We start from the raw sequence: 17,266 nt of genomic DNA on the forward strand, positions 1-17,266 counted from the left end.
CAGCCAGAATGAAGAAAATAATTATTCAAAGGACAATTTTCAGTCATTTATGCAGTTAAATTAAATTAGCCTGTCTGTGAATTGCCCTCCTCTGCCCAGCTAGAAGTGCATGTCAGTTTCCAGGGCACGAGCTTTTTTAGCGGGAGAAGGCTTGCCCAGAGGGATGTTTAGGTCAGCGGAGGAAAAGAGTGTGCATGCTTGCCATGTTCAAAAGTATGCATGCTTTTCCCTCCCATCCCCAGCTCTCAGCTGGCCACACAAATAGCAGGTGCAAAATATGCATGATAAAAATGCGTATTTTGCAGCTACACAAGCTATTTAAAATTTGCCTCCTCAGCCTTCATGCTCATTGTTTCCTATTTTGTCTGACACTGCTTAATCAACGTATCTCAACCTAACACAGAACCACTGTCATGGGTACAGAAGAACTGTCTGTCTGAACAATTAGGGCCAGATTTAAAGATCAGATATTAAAAAATGCAAAAAAAGTCCTGCAAATCAGCTTGCACAATTGAATAAAGTAGTGTGGTTGCCGGGTGAGTTCACTTGAAATACGTAGAATTAAAGGTCAGCATTTAATTGCTTGTGTTATGCTCAGGCTTGTGAACCCTTGGGCCGACGGGAGGATGGTATACCTTGGAGGAAGATCCGAAGGTTCTCCCGTCGGGTGGCGAGGCAGGAACAGAAGATGTGACCAGCTGACCCTCGGCACCATAGACAGGCACAACTGTGAAGGCGGACAAAGAGTCGTGACGTCAAGGAACGGAGGTGTGTCTTTGCCACTGGAAGTCCGCGATCCCCCCAGGAGGAGCCCATAGGGACCCGGACCGCTGGGACTTAGGTGGAACTTTGAGAGGTCAAGGAACAGACGTACGGTGCAAGGGCTGACTGGAGCTTCACCCCTGGAAACCCGCGGTCCCCCCGGGAGGAGCCTGTAGGGACCCGGGCCGCTGGGACTTAGGTGGGTCCTTGGAGACGATGGTCAGGAGGAAGTCCAAGGTCAAGTGCCAGAGGGTCGTCGCTTACCAGTCCAAGGTCACACACCAGAGAATCACCGCTTGCCAATTCGAAGTCAATACCAGGAATCACTGCTAGCCAATCCGAAGTCAATACCAGGAATCACCGCTAGCCGATCCAAAGTCAGGAACCAGGAATACCAAGATGAAACAGGAACAAGGAATCAAGACGCTGGAACTCACCGAAGCAAGCAGACTCAAACAAAACTCACAGGAGACATTGCCAAGTCAAGGAATGGTCAGAGGAAGTCTCCTTTTATACTTTCTTTGGCCCTGAGGATAGGAATCAGCTGTGGATAATTAAAGAAACGAGGTCCCTTTAATTCTGGTGAAGGGGCGCGGCCTCACACCTAAGATGGCGGCGGCCATCTTGGATCCGGGCCGCGGAGGAGAGCAGCAGGCGACCGCAAGGGAGGAGCAGGATGGCTCCGGAGCCGGCGGCTTGCCCGGAGACCCGCGCCGACGCGCGGGGGCGCCAGGCTCAGACGCAGGGCCGTCAGACCCGATGCTGCTGCCAGCCCGGTCAGACACGAGGTAGGGGGCCGCGCTCGCGGATGGCCGCAGGCACGGAACACAACAGTACCCCCCTCTTTAGGGCGCCTTCCCGGAGGCCTGGGTTTAGCCGGATGGTAATGGTGAAATTGCTCAAGCAAACCCCGGTCCAGAATGTTGGCCAACGGTTCCCAGGTGTTTTTCTTGGGGCTGAACCCCTCCCACGCTAGTAGATACTCCCATTTCTTTCCTCGCTTTCTTATGTCCAGGACCTCACGGACTTGAAAAGTGAGGTCATCCTCGGAGGCGATAGGTTGGGGAGTCGGAGGCGTGCTGGAGGGCCAAGACAACACCAAGGGCTTGAAGAGGGACACATGGAACGTGTTGTGTATCTTGAGAGAAGACGGCAGACGAAGCTGAAACGAAACAGCACCAACCTGATGAATGATAGGGAAAGGTCCAATAAAACGCGGGGCCAGTCGCGCTGATGGCAGCTTCAGGCGGATGAACTGAGTACTTAGCCATACCTTTTGGCCTGGCCTGAACGGGGGGTAAGGCCTTCTCCGCTGGTCTGCGTATTTTTTAGCAGCTTGACTGGCTTGTACCAATGCACGTCGTGTGGAGGTCCACAAGCGGTGTAACTCGTCTGCCGAAAGTTGAGCTACCGGGGACGTAACTGTGATGGGAACTGGCAGCGGCGGGCGTGGCTGCTTCCCATATACTGTCTGGAACGGCGAGGATCCGGTAGCCGAGGAGATATGAGAGTTAAGGGCAAACTCCGCCCAGGGTAGCAGGTTGAACCAATCATCTTGTTTTTCGTTGACGTAGAGTCGGAGGAATTGTTTTAGCGTCTGGTTAGTCCTCTCCGCAAGACCATTAGACTGGGGATGGTACGCCGACGTATAGTCTAAGGTAACGTCAAACTTTTGACAGAGGGCCCTCCAGAACCTGGCAGTAAATTGAGGCCTCCTATCTGAAAGGATGCTCCTAGGAAGGCCATGCAGCCGAAAGATATGCTGCACAAACAGCTGGGCCAGCTGGGGAGCAGACGGCAACCCCAGGAGTGGCACGAAATGTGCCATTTTACTAAACCGGTCAACGATTACCCATATGACCGTGTTGCCATTAGATAGTGGCAGGTCGACCACAAAGTCGGTTGCCACGTGAGTCCAAGGTTCTGCGGGCGCTGGTAAAGGCTGGAGTAGGCCCGGGATCGAACCAGGGATCCATTTGTGGTGAGCACACGACTGGCAGGACTCCACGTATGCCCGGACATCCTTGTTGACTTTAGGCCACCAATAGTATCGACACAGGGTTTGTAAGGTCCGGGATTGTCCCTGGTGGCCAGAACAGCGGGAGTCGTGAGCCCAGGCTAGGACTTGTTTCCGCAGGTGCAGCGGGACCAGGGTTTTCCTGGGAGGGATGGTCGTAGTAGCAGACAGGAGAATACAGGACGGCTCAATGATGAACTACGGTTCCTCAGTACCTTCTGTAGACTCAAAGACATGTGAAAGGGCGTCAGCCTTGACATTCTTCCCGACGGGTCTGTAACGAAGGACGAAGTTGAACCTAGTGAAGAATAGGGCCCAACGTGCCTGCCGTGGATTGAGTCGTTGAGCTCGCTGCAGGTACTCTAGGATTTTGTGATCAGTGTAGACCGTAAACTGGTGTTGTGCCCCCTCTAGCCACTGCCACCACTCTTCTAAGGCTACCTTTATAGCCAGGAGCTCCTTATCCCCTATGGCTTAGTTCCATTCTGCCGGGGAAAACTGGCATGAGAGGAAGGCACACGGACGTAGCTTATGACCCTCGGAGGTCTGGCTCAGAACGGCGCCTACGCCTTCCGAGGAGGCGTCCACTTCGATGACAAACGGCCGCTGTGGATCCGGATGCCGAAGGCATGGCTGTAACAGGAACGCCTCCTTGAGGCGATGAAAGGCAGCCTCTGCTGCAGGAGGCCATCTTTTGGGGTCCGCGCCTTTCCGGTTCAGGGCTGTCATCGGGGCAACGATGGTCGCATAATGCGGAATAAAAGAGCAATAGTAGTTTGCGAAACCCAAAAACCTCTGAAGTGCCTTTAATCCTGACGGTTGTGGCAATTCTCAAATGGCTTTCAGCTTCTGGGGATCCATACGGAAGCCTTCTCTGGACACTATGTATCCCAAGAAGGGAAGGGACTCCTGCTCAAAAAGGCACTTTTCAAGCTTTGCGTACAATTTGTGCTCCCTGAGACGCTGTAACACTTGGATAACGTATTGGCGGTGAGCAGTTAGGGTATCTGAAAATATCAGTATATCGTCCAAGTATACGACCACACACTGATACAAGAGGTCGCGGAGTATCTCATTCATGGTGTTCTAGAACACCGCGGGGGCATTACAGGGCCCGAACGGCATTACTAAATACTCGTAGTGGCCGTCTCTAGTATTGAAGGCCGTCTTCCACTCGTCACCCTCCCTGATACGGATCAAGTTGTAAGCTCCCCGGAGATCCAGCTTGGAGAAGATCTTTGCTCCTTGCAACCAGTCAAAGAGTTTGGAGATGAGGGGCAATGGATAACGGTCCTTGACTGTTATAGCATTCAGGCCCCTATAGTCAATGCAAGGTCGCAGACTTTCGTCCTTCTTGGCGACGAAGAAGAACCCAGCCCCTGCTGGAGACTTTGATTTCCGGATAAATCCTCTCTCTAGGTTCTCCTCGATATACTCTTTCATGGCCTGCGTCTCAGCCGGAGAAAGGGCATAGGTGCGCCCTCGAGGAGGCTCCGTCCCTGGGAGAAGATTGATGGCACAATCAAAGGATTGATGCGGTGGCAAAATTTCAGTCTTTTGTTTCGAGAAAACATCCGCATAGACGGCATATGGGGCTGGCAGGCCTGGAAGGCTGGTGGAAGCTATGGGACAGGATACTGGAACCACAGAGTGGAGGCAATTGCCGTGGCACTTCGGCCCCCAACGAGCCAGCTGCAAAGTCTTCCAATCGAACTGGGGCTCGTGCTCCTGGAGCCAAGGGAGACCTAGGACGATCGGATGGAGTACTCTAGGACATAGAATGACATCTGTTCTTGATGCAGGGCCCCGGCCCTCAGCTGAACAGGAATCGTGGTGTGTGTCACCTGGTCTGGAAGGGGCTTCCCTTGGATCGAGGAGATGACCATAGGGACAGAGAGACGAACTTGTGGGATTTTTAAGTGTCCCACCAGGCCTTTCATTATAAAATTGCCGCCGGCGCCGAAGTCCACTAGAGCTAGCGTATGGAACTCCCCATCTGTCGTGGTTAACGCCACTGGCAACGTTAGTGGAGGTGCGGGTGCAGTCCGGCCCAGGAAGAGACCTCCTTCAGATCCTAGGCCCGAGAGTTTTCCGGACATGCTGGGCAGGCGGCAATTCGATGGCCTGCCCCACCGCAATAAAAGCAAAGTCCTTTCTGCCGCCGATGCTCTTGAGGAGACACTCTCCCACGACCCAACTCCATTGACTCTTTGGTGGATGCCCGAAGGGCTTCAGATGCACTCTTGGACAGAGGTGAGGGCATTCTCGCTACCTTAATTACCGGAAGGCGAAACCTCATCCGACGATCTACTCGGTTGGCCAATTCTAGGGATGTGAATCGTTTTAGGACGATTAAAATTATCGTCCGATAATTTTAATATCGTCTTAAACCGTTATGGAACACAATACAATAGAGATTCTAACGATTTATCGTTATAAATCGTTAGAATCGTGAGCCGGCACACTAAAACCCCCTAAAACCCACCCCCGACCCTTTAAATTAAATCCCCCACCCTCCCGAACCCCCCCCAAATGAGTTAAATAACCTGCGGGTCCAGCGGCGGTCCGGAACGGCAGCGGTCCGGAACGGGCTCCTGCTCCTCAATCTTGTTGTCTTCAGCCGGCGCCATTTTCCAAAATGGCGGCGAAAAATGGCGGCGGCCATAGACGAACACGATTGGACGGCAGGAGGTCCTTCCGGACCCCCGCTGGACTTTTGGCAAGTCTCGTGGGGGTCAGGAGGCCCCCCACAAGCTGGCCAAAAGTTCCTGGAGGTCCAGCGGGGGTCAGGGAGCGATTTCCCGCCGCGAATCGTTTTCGTACGGAAAATGGCGCCGGCAGGAGATCGACTGCAGGAGGTCGTTCAGCGAGGGTTCCGGCGCCTCGCTGAACGACCTCCTGCAGTCGATCTCCTGCCGGCGCCATTTTCCGTACGAAAACGATTCGCGGCGGGAAATCGCTCCCTGACCCCCGCTGGACCTCCAGGAACTTTTGGCCAGCTTGTGGGGGGCCTCCTGACCCCCACGAGACTTGCCAAAAGTCCAGCGGGGGTCCGGAAGGACCTCCTGCCATCCAATCGTGTACGTCTATGGCCGCCGCCATTTTTCGCCGCCATTTTGGAAAATGGCGCCGGCTGAAGACAACAAGATTGAGGAGCAGGGCCCTGCGCTACTCAATCAGGGCCCTGCGCTACTCAGCCACACACTGTCCAGGCCCTGGAGGCCTGGACAGTGTGTGGCTGAGTAGCGCAGGCTCCTTGAGCCCCAGATGGAGATGGCAGCGTAGGGTTTTTAGGCCCTAATGCCTCGAGACGTTGGGTCAGCCCCTGTACTGCAGAGACCAAGGCATCGAGGGTCTGTTGCTGATCCTTCAGGCGCTGGCCCATTCCGGGAATGGCCTGTCGGGCAGATACCTCCACCGGGTCCATGGACTTGGCAATCTATGATGCTCAGGCTTGTGAACCCTTGGGCCAACGGGAGGATGGTATACCTTGGAGGAAGATCCGTAGGTTCTCCCGTCGGGTGGCAAGGCAGGAACAGAAGATGTGACCAGCTGACCCTCGGCACCATAGACAGGCGCGACTGTGAAGGCGGACGAAGAGTCGTGATGTCAAGGAACGGAGGTGTGTCTTCTCCACTGAAGTCCGTGATCCCCCCAGGAGGAGCACGTAGGGACCCGGACCACTGGGACTTAGGTGGACCTTTGAGAGGTCAAGGAACAGACATATGGTGCAAGGGCTGACTGGAGCTTCACCCCTGGAAGCCCGCGGTCCCCCCGGGAGGAGCCCATAGGGACCCGGGCCACTGGGACTTAGGTAGGCCCTTGGACACGATGGTCAGGAGGAGATGGCTGAGGGGGGATATGATAGAGGTGTTTAAAATCATGAGAGGTCTAGAATGGGTAGATGTGAATAGGTTATTTACTCTTTCGGATAATAGAAAGACCAGGGGGAACTCCATGAAATTAGCATGGGGCACATTTAAAACTAATCGGAGAAAGTTCTTTTTTACTCAATGCACAATTAAACTCTGGAATTTGTTGCCAGAAGTTGTGGTTAGTGCAATTAGTACAGCTGTGTTTTAAAAAGGATTGGATAAGATCTTGGAGGAGAAGTCCATTACCTGCTATTAAGTTCACCTAGAGAATAGCTACTGCCATTAGCAACATGGAATAGACTTAATTTTGGGGTACTTGCCAGGTTCTTATGGCCTGGATTGGCCACTGTTGGAAACAGGATGCTGGGCTTGATGAACCCTTGGTCTGACCCAGTATGGCATATTCTTATGTTCTTATGTTCTTAAGTCCAAGGTCAAGTGCCAGATGGTCGTCACTTACCAGTCTGAGGTCACACACCAGAGAATCACTGCTTGCCAATCCGAAGTCAATACCAGGAATCGCCACTAGCCGATCTGAAGTCAGGAACCAGGAACACCAAGACAAAACAGGAACAAGGAATCAAGACGCTGGAACTTACCGAAGCAAGCAGACTCAAACAACATTCACAGGAGACGTTGCCAAGTCAAGGAATGGTCAGAGGAAGTCTCCTTATACTTCCTCTGGCCCTGAGGATAGGAATCAGCTGAGGATAATTAAAGGAACGAGGTCCCTTTAATTCTGGTGAAGGGGCGCGGCCTCGTGCCTAAAATGGCGGCGGCCATCTTGGATCCGGGCTGCGGAGGAGAGCAGCAGGCGACCGCAAGGGAGGAGCAGGACGGCTCCGGAGCCAGCGGCTCGCCCGGAGACCCGCGCCGATACGCAAGGGTGCCGGGCTCGGACGCAGGGCTGCCGGCCCGGTCAGGACCCGAGGTAGGGGGCCGCGCTCGTGGACAGCCACGGGCGTGGAACACAACAGCTTGCAACTTTGAGAAAAAAAATTCCCTGGCAAAATCGTGCAAGCAAAAGTTATGCAAAAAGCATTGTGGGACTTGTGCCCAAATCTTAAATTTAGTCTTTTACAGCAAAAGCCACATAATACCTTTTGCACAGTTTTTTTGTGTAGAATTTTTGTTCAAAATGTTTTCCTTTCTAGAAGTTGCAGGAAATTAAAGCCTTTGGGAGTGCAAGTAAAGGGACTTTCCATCGTTTTGCCCATATGCCTGATCCATAAAGCTGGCCTTCGTCTTTCCTTAAGTACTGTAAGAAGAACATAAGAACATGCCATACTGGGTCAAACCAAGGGTCCATCAAGCCCAGCATCCTGTTTCCAACAGTGGCAAATCCAGGCCATAAGAACCTGGCAAGTACCCAAAAACTAAGTCTATTCCATGTTACTGATGCTAGTAATAGCAGTGGCTATTTTCTAAGTCAACTTAATTAATAGCAGGTAATGTACTTCTCCTCCAAGAACTTATCCAATCCTTTTTTAAACACAGCTATACTAACTGCACTAACCACATCCTCTGGCAACAAATTCCAGAGTTTAATTGTGCGTTGAGTAAAAAAGAACTTTCTCCGATTAGTTTTAAATGTGCCACATGCTAACTTCATGGAGTGCCCCTTAGTCTTTCTATTATCCGAAAGGGTAAATAACCAATTCTCATCTACCCGTTCTAGACCTCTCATGATTTTAAACATCTCTGTCATATCCCCCCTCAGCCGTCTCTTCTCCAAGCTGAAAAGTCCTAACCTCTTTAGTCTTTCCTCATAGGGGAGCTGTTCCATTCCCCTTATCATTTTGGTAGCCCTTCTCTGTACCTTCTCCATCACAATTATATCTTTTTTGAGATGTGGCGACCAGAATTGTACACAGTATTCAAGGTGCAGTCTCACCATGGAGCGATACAGAGGCATTATGACATTTTCCGTTTTATTCACCATTCCCTTTCTAATAATTCCCAACATTCTGTTTGCTTTTTTGACTGTTGCAGCACACTGAACCGACGATTTCAATGTGTTATCCACTATGACGTCTAGATCTCTTTCTTGGATGATAGCTCCTAATATGGAACCTAACATTGTGTAACTATAGCATGGGTTATTTTTCCCTTCAAATATACTTCTGGCCCACATTTAGCTGAAAAGATTTAATTTGATAAAATGTGTTTTCTTGCTGAAGGTCTAGTAGTCGGAATATTTTAAAAAATGTAAAAATATTAGGCCAAAATAATTGCTTTGAAATTTCTTCTAGTGTTTGACTGGATTGAAAAATATGCTCCTGGCTTTAAGGCTTCTGTGATAGCGAGAGACATCCTGACACCACCAGACTTGGAAAGGATTTTTGGACTCTCCGGAGGGGTTCGTAGACCAAGATATTTTCTCTACCAGAGTCACTTGACTTTTCACACTTAACTAGCAGCAGGGACAGAATAATTACAACTACTTCTGATTTGATTACCGGACCACCTGAAACACAACAGAATGGCAGGTTAATAAAACATTATGATAAAATAATAAAACTAATAAGATCAACATTGATCTAACAAAAACATATCAGGTGTAGCTCTGAACTGCATAAGAATACTCACAGAATGGGCGAGCAGTCAGGGATCCAGTTATATTAATTTTACAAGCAAAAATTATTCAAGGCATTGGCATCAGCCTGCTGACTCAGTGGCAATGCTATCAGCTGCTATTTTTGAGACCCTGGTATGACTGCCAGACTTGATTACTTCTCAGGACATTAGAGATGGGGGATACGTGGAGGCAGCATTCACAGAACCTGGAAGAGTCCCAAATAGAGCCCCACCAACTTTGCCAAGCTCAAGGGGCATACCGAATATACCAGGGTCTAGAAGGAACTATGGTCTGTAGCATCTGACCAAGGAATATTGCTGCAGAGGCTGGGTTAGATGGGGGCAGAGGGGAATGAGTTAGGATAACAATGGAGGGAATGGTCCATACTGGTGTCCGAGAGGCGGTGCTGTGTGCTGCCTTGCAAGAGATATGGGTTTGACTTCTGAGCCCAATTTCTGTACCTTGGCCTGATGGGGACTGGGGATGCTCTGGTGGTATCCATCACAGCCTCTGGGAGTAGACATCTTAGCCATCATGCAATGCTGACAACTAGTGGCCAGATACAGGGTGCATATGTACCAGATTCCAGTTGCTGCAAAGGCTGGGCTAGATGGGAGTGGGGATATAAAATGAGGAAAAAACTTGGGAAATTATCAGAACTAGCCAATAAGAGGCTAGTTCTGATAAGGTCCATACTCAGTAAGCTGGTAAGGAGCAAAGTTATCCAGATAACTTTAGTCAAATATTCAGCAGGACAAGTCTTCTCCACTAATATTACCTGGATAAAGTCATTCAAGTAACTTTGCCGTTCACCAGCAGAGTAAATATTCTTAAAAAATATAAACCACTAGTTCCCTGCAATTGTGAGTGCCCTTTCCTGATCCCAATCTGTACAAAACTGTGCCAGAGGAGCGCAAGCCCCACCTCTCATCCCTGATCCCAGTAAATGAGAAACTGTACCTGAGCGGCTTCCCCCTCTCAGTTCCAATAAATATTAAATTGAAGGTGACCAGAAGCTTCCCCCCCCCCCCCCCCCAGATCTCAATAAGGAAAAAATTGTATCAAAGCTGTCAATGAAGAGATCACTAAGTGGTGAATGAATATGAAATGCTAGTACAGCTGAAAGCAGTACTAATTTACTATTCAGGCCAGTGGCTGAAGGAACGAGCATCTCCTCCTCCTGCTGGCTTTCATACACACTTTTCGGGACTGACGAGAGGGAGCTGCTTGGCCAGCTATATATTTTTTATTTATTGAGATCGAGCGGGAGGAAGCTGCTGGGGTAGCATTTTTCATTGAAGATTGGGAGGGGAGAAGTCTTTGGCCAGCTACAGTGTGATCGTGAGAAATGTAGGAATATCTCGTGTGTGTTGCGCACTCCGGCCGCATTGGGTCCGCAGCTGGACCTGCTCACCTCGCGCGGCCCTCCACGAGTGCTGGCCTTGCCGCCGCTAGTTCCAGCGTACGCAGCATCCTGCGGCTTCTCTCGGGCCTTCAAGGCCCTCTACCTCTCCCGCCTCCTCACACCGAGGCTCGGCGTCCACGCTGGTGTTGGGTTTGCCCTTAAGCGCGCGCGGGCGCAACTCCCGGCCTTTTAAAGGGCCAAGCCCGGGAAGCTCCTCCACGGCGCGCCATGATGACATCACCTGAGCCCTATATATAAGGCAGGGCTCAGTCCCTCAATCCCCGCCTTGGCAATCGGGACAACACCGTTGGTGCTCTAGTTTGCCTCGTGTGTTCCAGTATTTCCTGTTCCAGCGTCTCTTCGTTCCCTGTGTCTCTGTGTGTTCCTGTATCCTTCTCAGGTAGTACTTCTTTGGAGTGACCTCTGGTACTGACCTCTGCCTGCCTGACCATTCTTCTGTCTGCCACCTGGAACTGACCACTGCCTGCCTGACTATTCTTCTGTCTGCCATCTGGAACTGACCCTGGTATAGACCTTTACTTTGGCTGACTATGCCTGAACTGATTCTCTGGCTCTGACCCTTGCGCTTCACTTGGACACTTTCTTCTGGTCTACTGTGACTACCAGACCAACTTGCTTGGAAACTAACCGCGGCTTCTACTTGACTAGATCCACAGGCGCTGCCTGTCTCGCCCAGAAAGCCTCCCTGAACTGCTACCTCCCTGAGGTCTCTAGAGCGTGCAGTTTGGGTCTGGTCCATCCATTCTGCATCAGCCATGCACCCTTGCTCGTGGTGGGCACACCCCTCCGCTATCTCTCCGGAAGACCACCAGAGGCCCATCTAAGTCCAGGCAGTCTGGGTACCCAAGGGCTCAACCTGTGGAAACCCTGGACTATTATTGGTGAAGCTCCAGTTAGCCTCTGTCTCCTTGTGTGCTCCGCCTCCTGGTGGCAGACGTTCTCTTGTTCCGACCAGAGGGCCATACCAATCCTGCACCAGGCCAAGGGTCCACCTCCAGTGCAACAGGTTGCCAAGGCCATGGACTCGGCGGAGAATCCCGCCTCGCAGGCCATCTCTGGTCTGGCTAACCGTGTCCAAGAACAACAACAGGTCCTGGAAACATTGGCTTCTTCTGTGGAGAAAATACGTTCTCAGTGGAGGAATCCGACATGGCCAACCCAAGGGCCCTTGCCTCCACCTTGCCCTCAAGGGCACCGCTGGACCTCCCAGCTCCACCCCGTTTTAATGGGGATTCGCGCCTTTGTTGAGGCTTCATAAATCAATGTTATATGCAGTTTTCACTGCAACCCTCATTGTTTCCTGACGAGGCAACAAAAATCACATCCTTTCACGCCTTGAGGGGAAGGCCCTAGCATGGGCTTCCCCACTCTGGGAGCATTCTGACACCATTCTTCGCCAGCTCCCTCAGTTCATCTCCGTCTTCCGACGTACCTTCAAGGACCCAGGCTGACAGGCGGTCGCTGGCCACCACCTACTCCACTTCCGTCAAGGCTCGCACTTGCTCGCTGAGTATACAGTGGAGTTTAGAACACTAGCCACTGAGTTAGGGTGGCAAGAAGACTGCTTGTGGGCACTCTACCTCGAGGGACTGTCTCCTGCCCTTAAGGATGAACTGGCCGCCCGCAAAATCCCCGTATCTCTGGAAGACCTGATCTCCCTGCTCGGTAGAATCGACTACGGTCTTCAACAACGACATCAGGAGGTAAGGGTCCTCTACGATCAACCCATTCGGCGAGCCCTCAGTTGAAGGCCTTACCAGCGGCTCCTCAGCCTCCCGAGGAGCCCATGCAAATCAATCACAGCCGCCTGACTCCAGAGAAACGCCTCTGATGCAGAAAGGCGGGCCTTTGCCTATATTGTGGCATTTCTGGACATCTTCTTCAGACTTGCCCAGTGCGTCCAGCAAACTACAAAACCTGAGTCCAGTGGGGGTCCCAAGCTTGGGCGCTACTGTTTCTGGCCCTCAGCTATTGCTCCCTATCTCCCTCCATAGGGAGTCATGATCATTCGCCACCACCGCCCTCATGGACACTGGGGCGAGTGGAAATTTTATAATGGAAGATATCGTCAGGCTTCTCCAGATACCGGTCCAACTACTAGAGGTACAACTCCGTATTGCCTTGATACAGGGAGAGCATCTCCCCGGTCGTATCACCCACCGTACCATGACCATTTGCCTCACTGTTGGGACCCCCCATGATGAGGAGATTTCCCTCCTGATCTTGAAACGATCCACACACCCCGTAGTACTTGGACTTCCCTGGCTCCAGATACACGCACCCCACTTCGACTGGCAATCCCTGCAACTAACCCAGTGGGGCCCTCAATGTCAAACCCACTGTTTACGGCAAGTATCTCCATCTGTGACCGTTCTCAACTCTACAACCCTTCCTGGATTACCTGCCCCATACTCGGAATTCAAGGATGTATTCTCCAAACAAAACGCTGACATCCTGCCTCCACGCCGAGAATTTAACTGCCCCATAGAACTGCTGCCTGGAATCATGCCTCCCAAGGGCAGAACCTATCCCTTGTCACTCCCTGAAACCCTTGCAATGTCAGCCTACATCAAGGAAAATTTGGATTAAGGATTCATAAGACCTTCTAATTCCCCGGCAGGAGCTGGGTTCTTCTTCGTAAAGAAGAAAGATGGCAGCTTAAGACCCTGCATAGACTACAGAGGTTTGAACACAGTAACTCGTAAGGACCGTTATCCACTGCCACTTATTAGTGTGACCGCCTGCAAGGCGCACAAATCTTTACAAAATTGGATCTCTGAGGGGCGTATAATCTTGTACGGATTCAACCGGAAGACATGTGGAAAACCACCTTCAACACAAGAGACAGCCATTACGAGTACATAGTAATGCCCTTAGGACTTTGCAATGCCCCTGCAGTCTTTCAATGGCTAATGAACGAGATCTTCCGGGACCTTTTATACACATTTGCCGTAGTATATCTGGACGATATACTAATATTCTCCAAAGACCTGAAGTCTCATCGTTCCCACGTTCAAACAGTCCTCTAACGTCTCAGAGACCATCATCTCTATGCAAAATTAGAGAAATGCATTTTTGAACAACCCAGTCTTCCCTTCTTAGGCTAATTCATTTCCAACCGTGGCTTCACCATGGACCCCGACAAACTCCAGGGCATTCGAGATTTGCCTCAACCAGTGGGCATCTGTGCCCTACAAAGATTCCTTGGATTCACAAATTACTATCGAAACTTCATCCCTAATTACTCCACGCTGGCCGCTGCACTCACCACAATGTCTAGGAAAGGATGTGACCTTCGAATGTGGAGCCCCAAGGACCAGTCAGCATTCCACGCCTTGAAAGAAGCCTTCTATACCGGTCTGTGTCTACGACATCTAGATCCAAACCGCCCCTTCATCGTCAAAATCAATGCATCCGCCATCGGAGCAGGGGTGGTCTTGAGCCAGTACTCCACTAAGGGAACTCTAGTACCATGTTCCTTCTACTCACATAAATTCTCCTCTACCAAGCAAAATTATACTATAGGGGACCGTGAACTCCTAGCAGTAAAACTTGCCCTCCAGGAATAGCACCCCTGGCTGGAAGGAGCGCAACACAAATTCACAATATTTACTGACCACAAGAATCTAGAACACCTAAAGAAGGCCCAGTTACTTAACCCAAGACAAGCCCACTGGGCCCTGTTCTTTGAATGCTTCAACTTCGAGCTCCGCTATCACCCTTTAGCTAAAAACCTCCACACAGATATACTCTCTCGCTCCGTTGAGCCAGAAGACACACCCAAGACACCTAAGCACATCATCGATCCTGCTTGCATATCAGTTGCAGTCACCACACGGTACCAGCCGGGAAGACGGTGGTCCCCCACCATCTCCATGAACGTGTGCTCCGCTGGGCTCATGACTAGGCTGGCCGGTCGTCCTGGTCGAACCCGGACTCTCGAGATGCTTCGAAGGCACTATTGGTGGCTTAGTGGATTCCTGTCCAGTTTCCAAGCAGCAAAACCCCCCAACTGGCCGCCCATGGGGGCTTCTCCAACCGCTTCCTGCACCCACCGAGCCCTGGTCAAGCCTTTCCACTGATTTTATCTGGATCTGCCTCCTTCAAAAGGAAATACTGTAATCTGGGTCATCATTGACCGCTTCTCAAAAATGGCTCACTTTGTCCCATTACCTGGTCTCCCTTCAGCTCCAGAGCTAGCTAGACTCTTCTTGACTGACATATTTCGTTTACATGGACTACCACAGGAAATCGTCTCCGATCGTGGACCTCAGTTTTCTGCTAAATATTGGAGGTCTCTTTGTAAAAAGTTCAATATTACGTTAAACTTAACATCAGCCTATCATCCGCAAGCAAACGGCCAAGCTGAAAGGACTAATTGCTCCTTGAAAATGTTCCTGCGATCATATGTCAACGACCAGCAAGATAACTGGGCTGACCTTCTGCCATGAGCAGAACTATCCCATAACACCCATATCACCTCTGCCATGGATGTTTTACCCTTTGCGGTAGTCTTTGGCCACCAACCACGCCTACCCCTACCGGTTCCTCTAAGTGTACCCTCACCTGCAGCCCAGTCTATAGCACAAACCATACGCAGGATCTGGAACCAAGTAAAGGAGATACTCTGCCAAGCAGCTGATTGGGCCAAACGCTTCACAGACAGCCATTGTCGGACCGCACGGCTGTTCCGGCCTGGCCAGAAAGTCTAGCTCTGTATGAAGCACATCCTGGCTAGCCCCCAGATTCATTGGTCCATTTCCCATCCTTCGACGCATAGGAGCAGTCACTTATCAGCTATGACTCCCAGCCTCCATGGGAATTCACAACACGTTCCACGTGTCACTCCTTAAGCCTTTAGTCATGTCCTGGACTTCCCAAAGGCCACCTCCTCCTACACAGCATTACCGCAGAACCGAAAAAGACCTTACAGGTCAAGGAGGTCCTAGACGTGCGATGCCATCAAGGCCACTGGGAGTACCTCCTGTCGTGGGAAGGCTTCGGCCCAGAAGAAAACTCCTGGGAGCCCTCTCACCACATTTATGACAAGACTCTCCTACAAGACTTCCATCATGCCCATCCAGAGAAGCCCAAACCGTTAAGGGGAAGGTCTAGAAGGGCGAGTACTGTTGCGCGCTCTGGCCGAGTTGGCACCGTGGCTGGACCTGCTCACCTTGCCCGGTCCTCCACGAGTGCTGGCCTTGCCACCGTCGCTATCTGCCAGTGTCTGTGGCATCCTGCAGCTTCTCTCAGGCCTTCAAGGCCCTCTACCTGTCCCGGCTCCTCACACTGAGGCTCGGCGTCCACGCTGGTTTCAGGTCTGTCCCTAAGCGCGCATGCGTGGAACTTCCAGCCATTTAAAGGGCCAAGCATGGGAAAGTCCTCCACAGCGCACCATGATGACATCACCTGAGCTCTGTATATAAGCAGGGCTCAGTCCATCGATTCCCGCCTTGGCAATCGGGTCGACACCATTGGTGCTCTAGTTTGCCTCGTGTGTTCCAGTGTCTCCTGTTCCAGCATCTCCTGTTCCAGTATCTCTTCGTTCCCTGTGTCTCCATGTGTTCCTATATCCTTCTCAGGTAGTACCTCTTCGGACTGACCTCTGGTACTGACCTCTGCCTGCCTGACCATTCTTCTGTCTGCTGCCTGGAACTGACCACTGCCTGCTTGACCATTCTTCTGTCTGCCACCTGGAACTGACCACTGCTGCCTGACCATTCTTCTGTCTGCTGCCTGGATCTGACCACTGCCTGCCTGACCATTCTTCTGTCTGCTGCCTGGAACTGACCTTTGCCTGCCTGATTATTCTCCTGTCTGCCATCTGGAACTGACCCTGGTATTGACCCTTACTTTGGCTGACTATTCCTGGATTGATTCTCTGATTCTGATCCTTGTGCTTCACTTGGACACTCTCTTATGGTCTACTGTGACTACCAGACCAACCTGCTTGGAAACTAACCGCGGCTTCCACTTGGCTAGACCCGCAGGTGCTGCCTGTCTCACCTGGAGAGCCTCCCTGAACTGCTACCTCCCTGAAGTCTCCAGAGTTTCCAGTTCGGTTCTGGTCCATCCATTCTGCATCAGCCATGCACCCTTGCTCGTGGTGGGCACACCCCTCTGCTATCTCTCCAGGAGACCACCAGAGGCCATCTAAGTCCAGGCGGTCTGGGTACCCAAGGGCTCAACCTGCAGAAACCCTGGACTGTTATTGATGAAGCTCCAGTTAGCCTCTGTCTCCTTGTGTGCTCAGTATCATGGTGGCAGGCGCTCTCTGGGTCCAACCAGAGGGCCGTATCAATCCTGCACCAGGCCAAGGTGTTAGTGTTCATGGTAGTTGTGGGTGGATCCTTGGGCAGATGGCAGATGACCATGCCCCCCGGGGAAGATCCCGAGAGGGACCACTGGTTAGGCTCAGAGTATGGAGAAAGACACACACTAGTTCTTTTATTAAATAGTATATTGAACCACTAGAGGTGGCAGTAGTAAGCTGGTAATGCCGGGCTGGACTGTGGTCTCTCAGATACTGGAACAGCGATCCCGGATAACTGAGCTGTAGAGAAACTGAAGATAGTGAGTAGGCAGGGTATGCAGAGTTCAGGAACAGA

General features: G+C 51.4%; 1 protein-coding gene across 3 annotated transcripts in view; it reads left to right on the forward strand.

Annotated features, from left to right (window-relative positions):
- The window catches only part of PYROXD2 (pyridine nucleotide-disulphide oxidoreductase domain 2), a 97,742-nt gene that overhangs the window by 59,375 nt on the left and 21,101 nt on the right, over nucleotides 1-17,266 (forward strand). For 2 of the 3 annotated variants that reach the window (XM_029610110.1, XM_029610109.1), the window contains exon 14: nucleotides 8,907-9,013. The exons of the other annotated variant lie outside the window; for it this stretch is intronic. In XM_029610110.1, the coding sequence (XP_029465970.1) occupies nucleotides 8,907-9,013 (107 nt within the window). The remainder of the gene's footprint in view (nucleotides 1-8,906; nucleotides 9,014-17,266) is intronic. 3 annotated transcript variants of the gene reach the window in all.

This window comes from Rhinatrema bivittatum, chromosome 7 (assembly GCF_901001135.1).
Source record: "Rhinatrema bivittatum chromosome 7, aRhiBiv1.1, whole genome shotgun sequence".
Lineage (NCBI taxonomy): Eukaryota > Metazoa > Chordata > Amphibia > Gymnophiona > Rhinatrematidae > Rhinatrema > Rhinatrema bivittatum.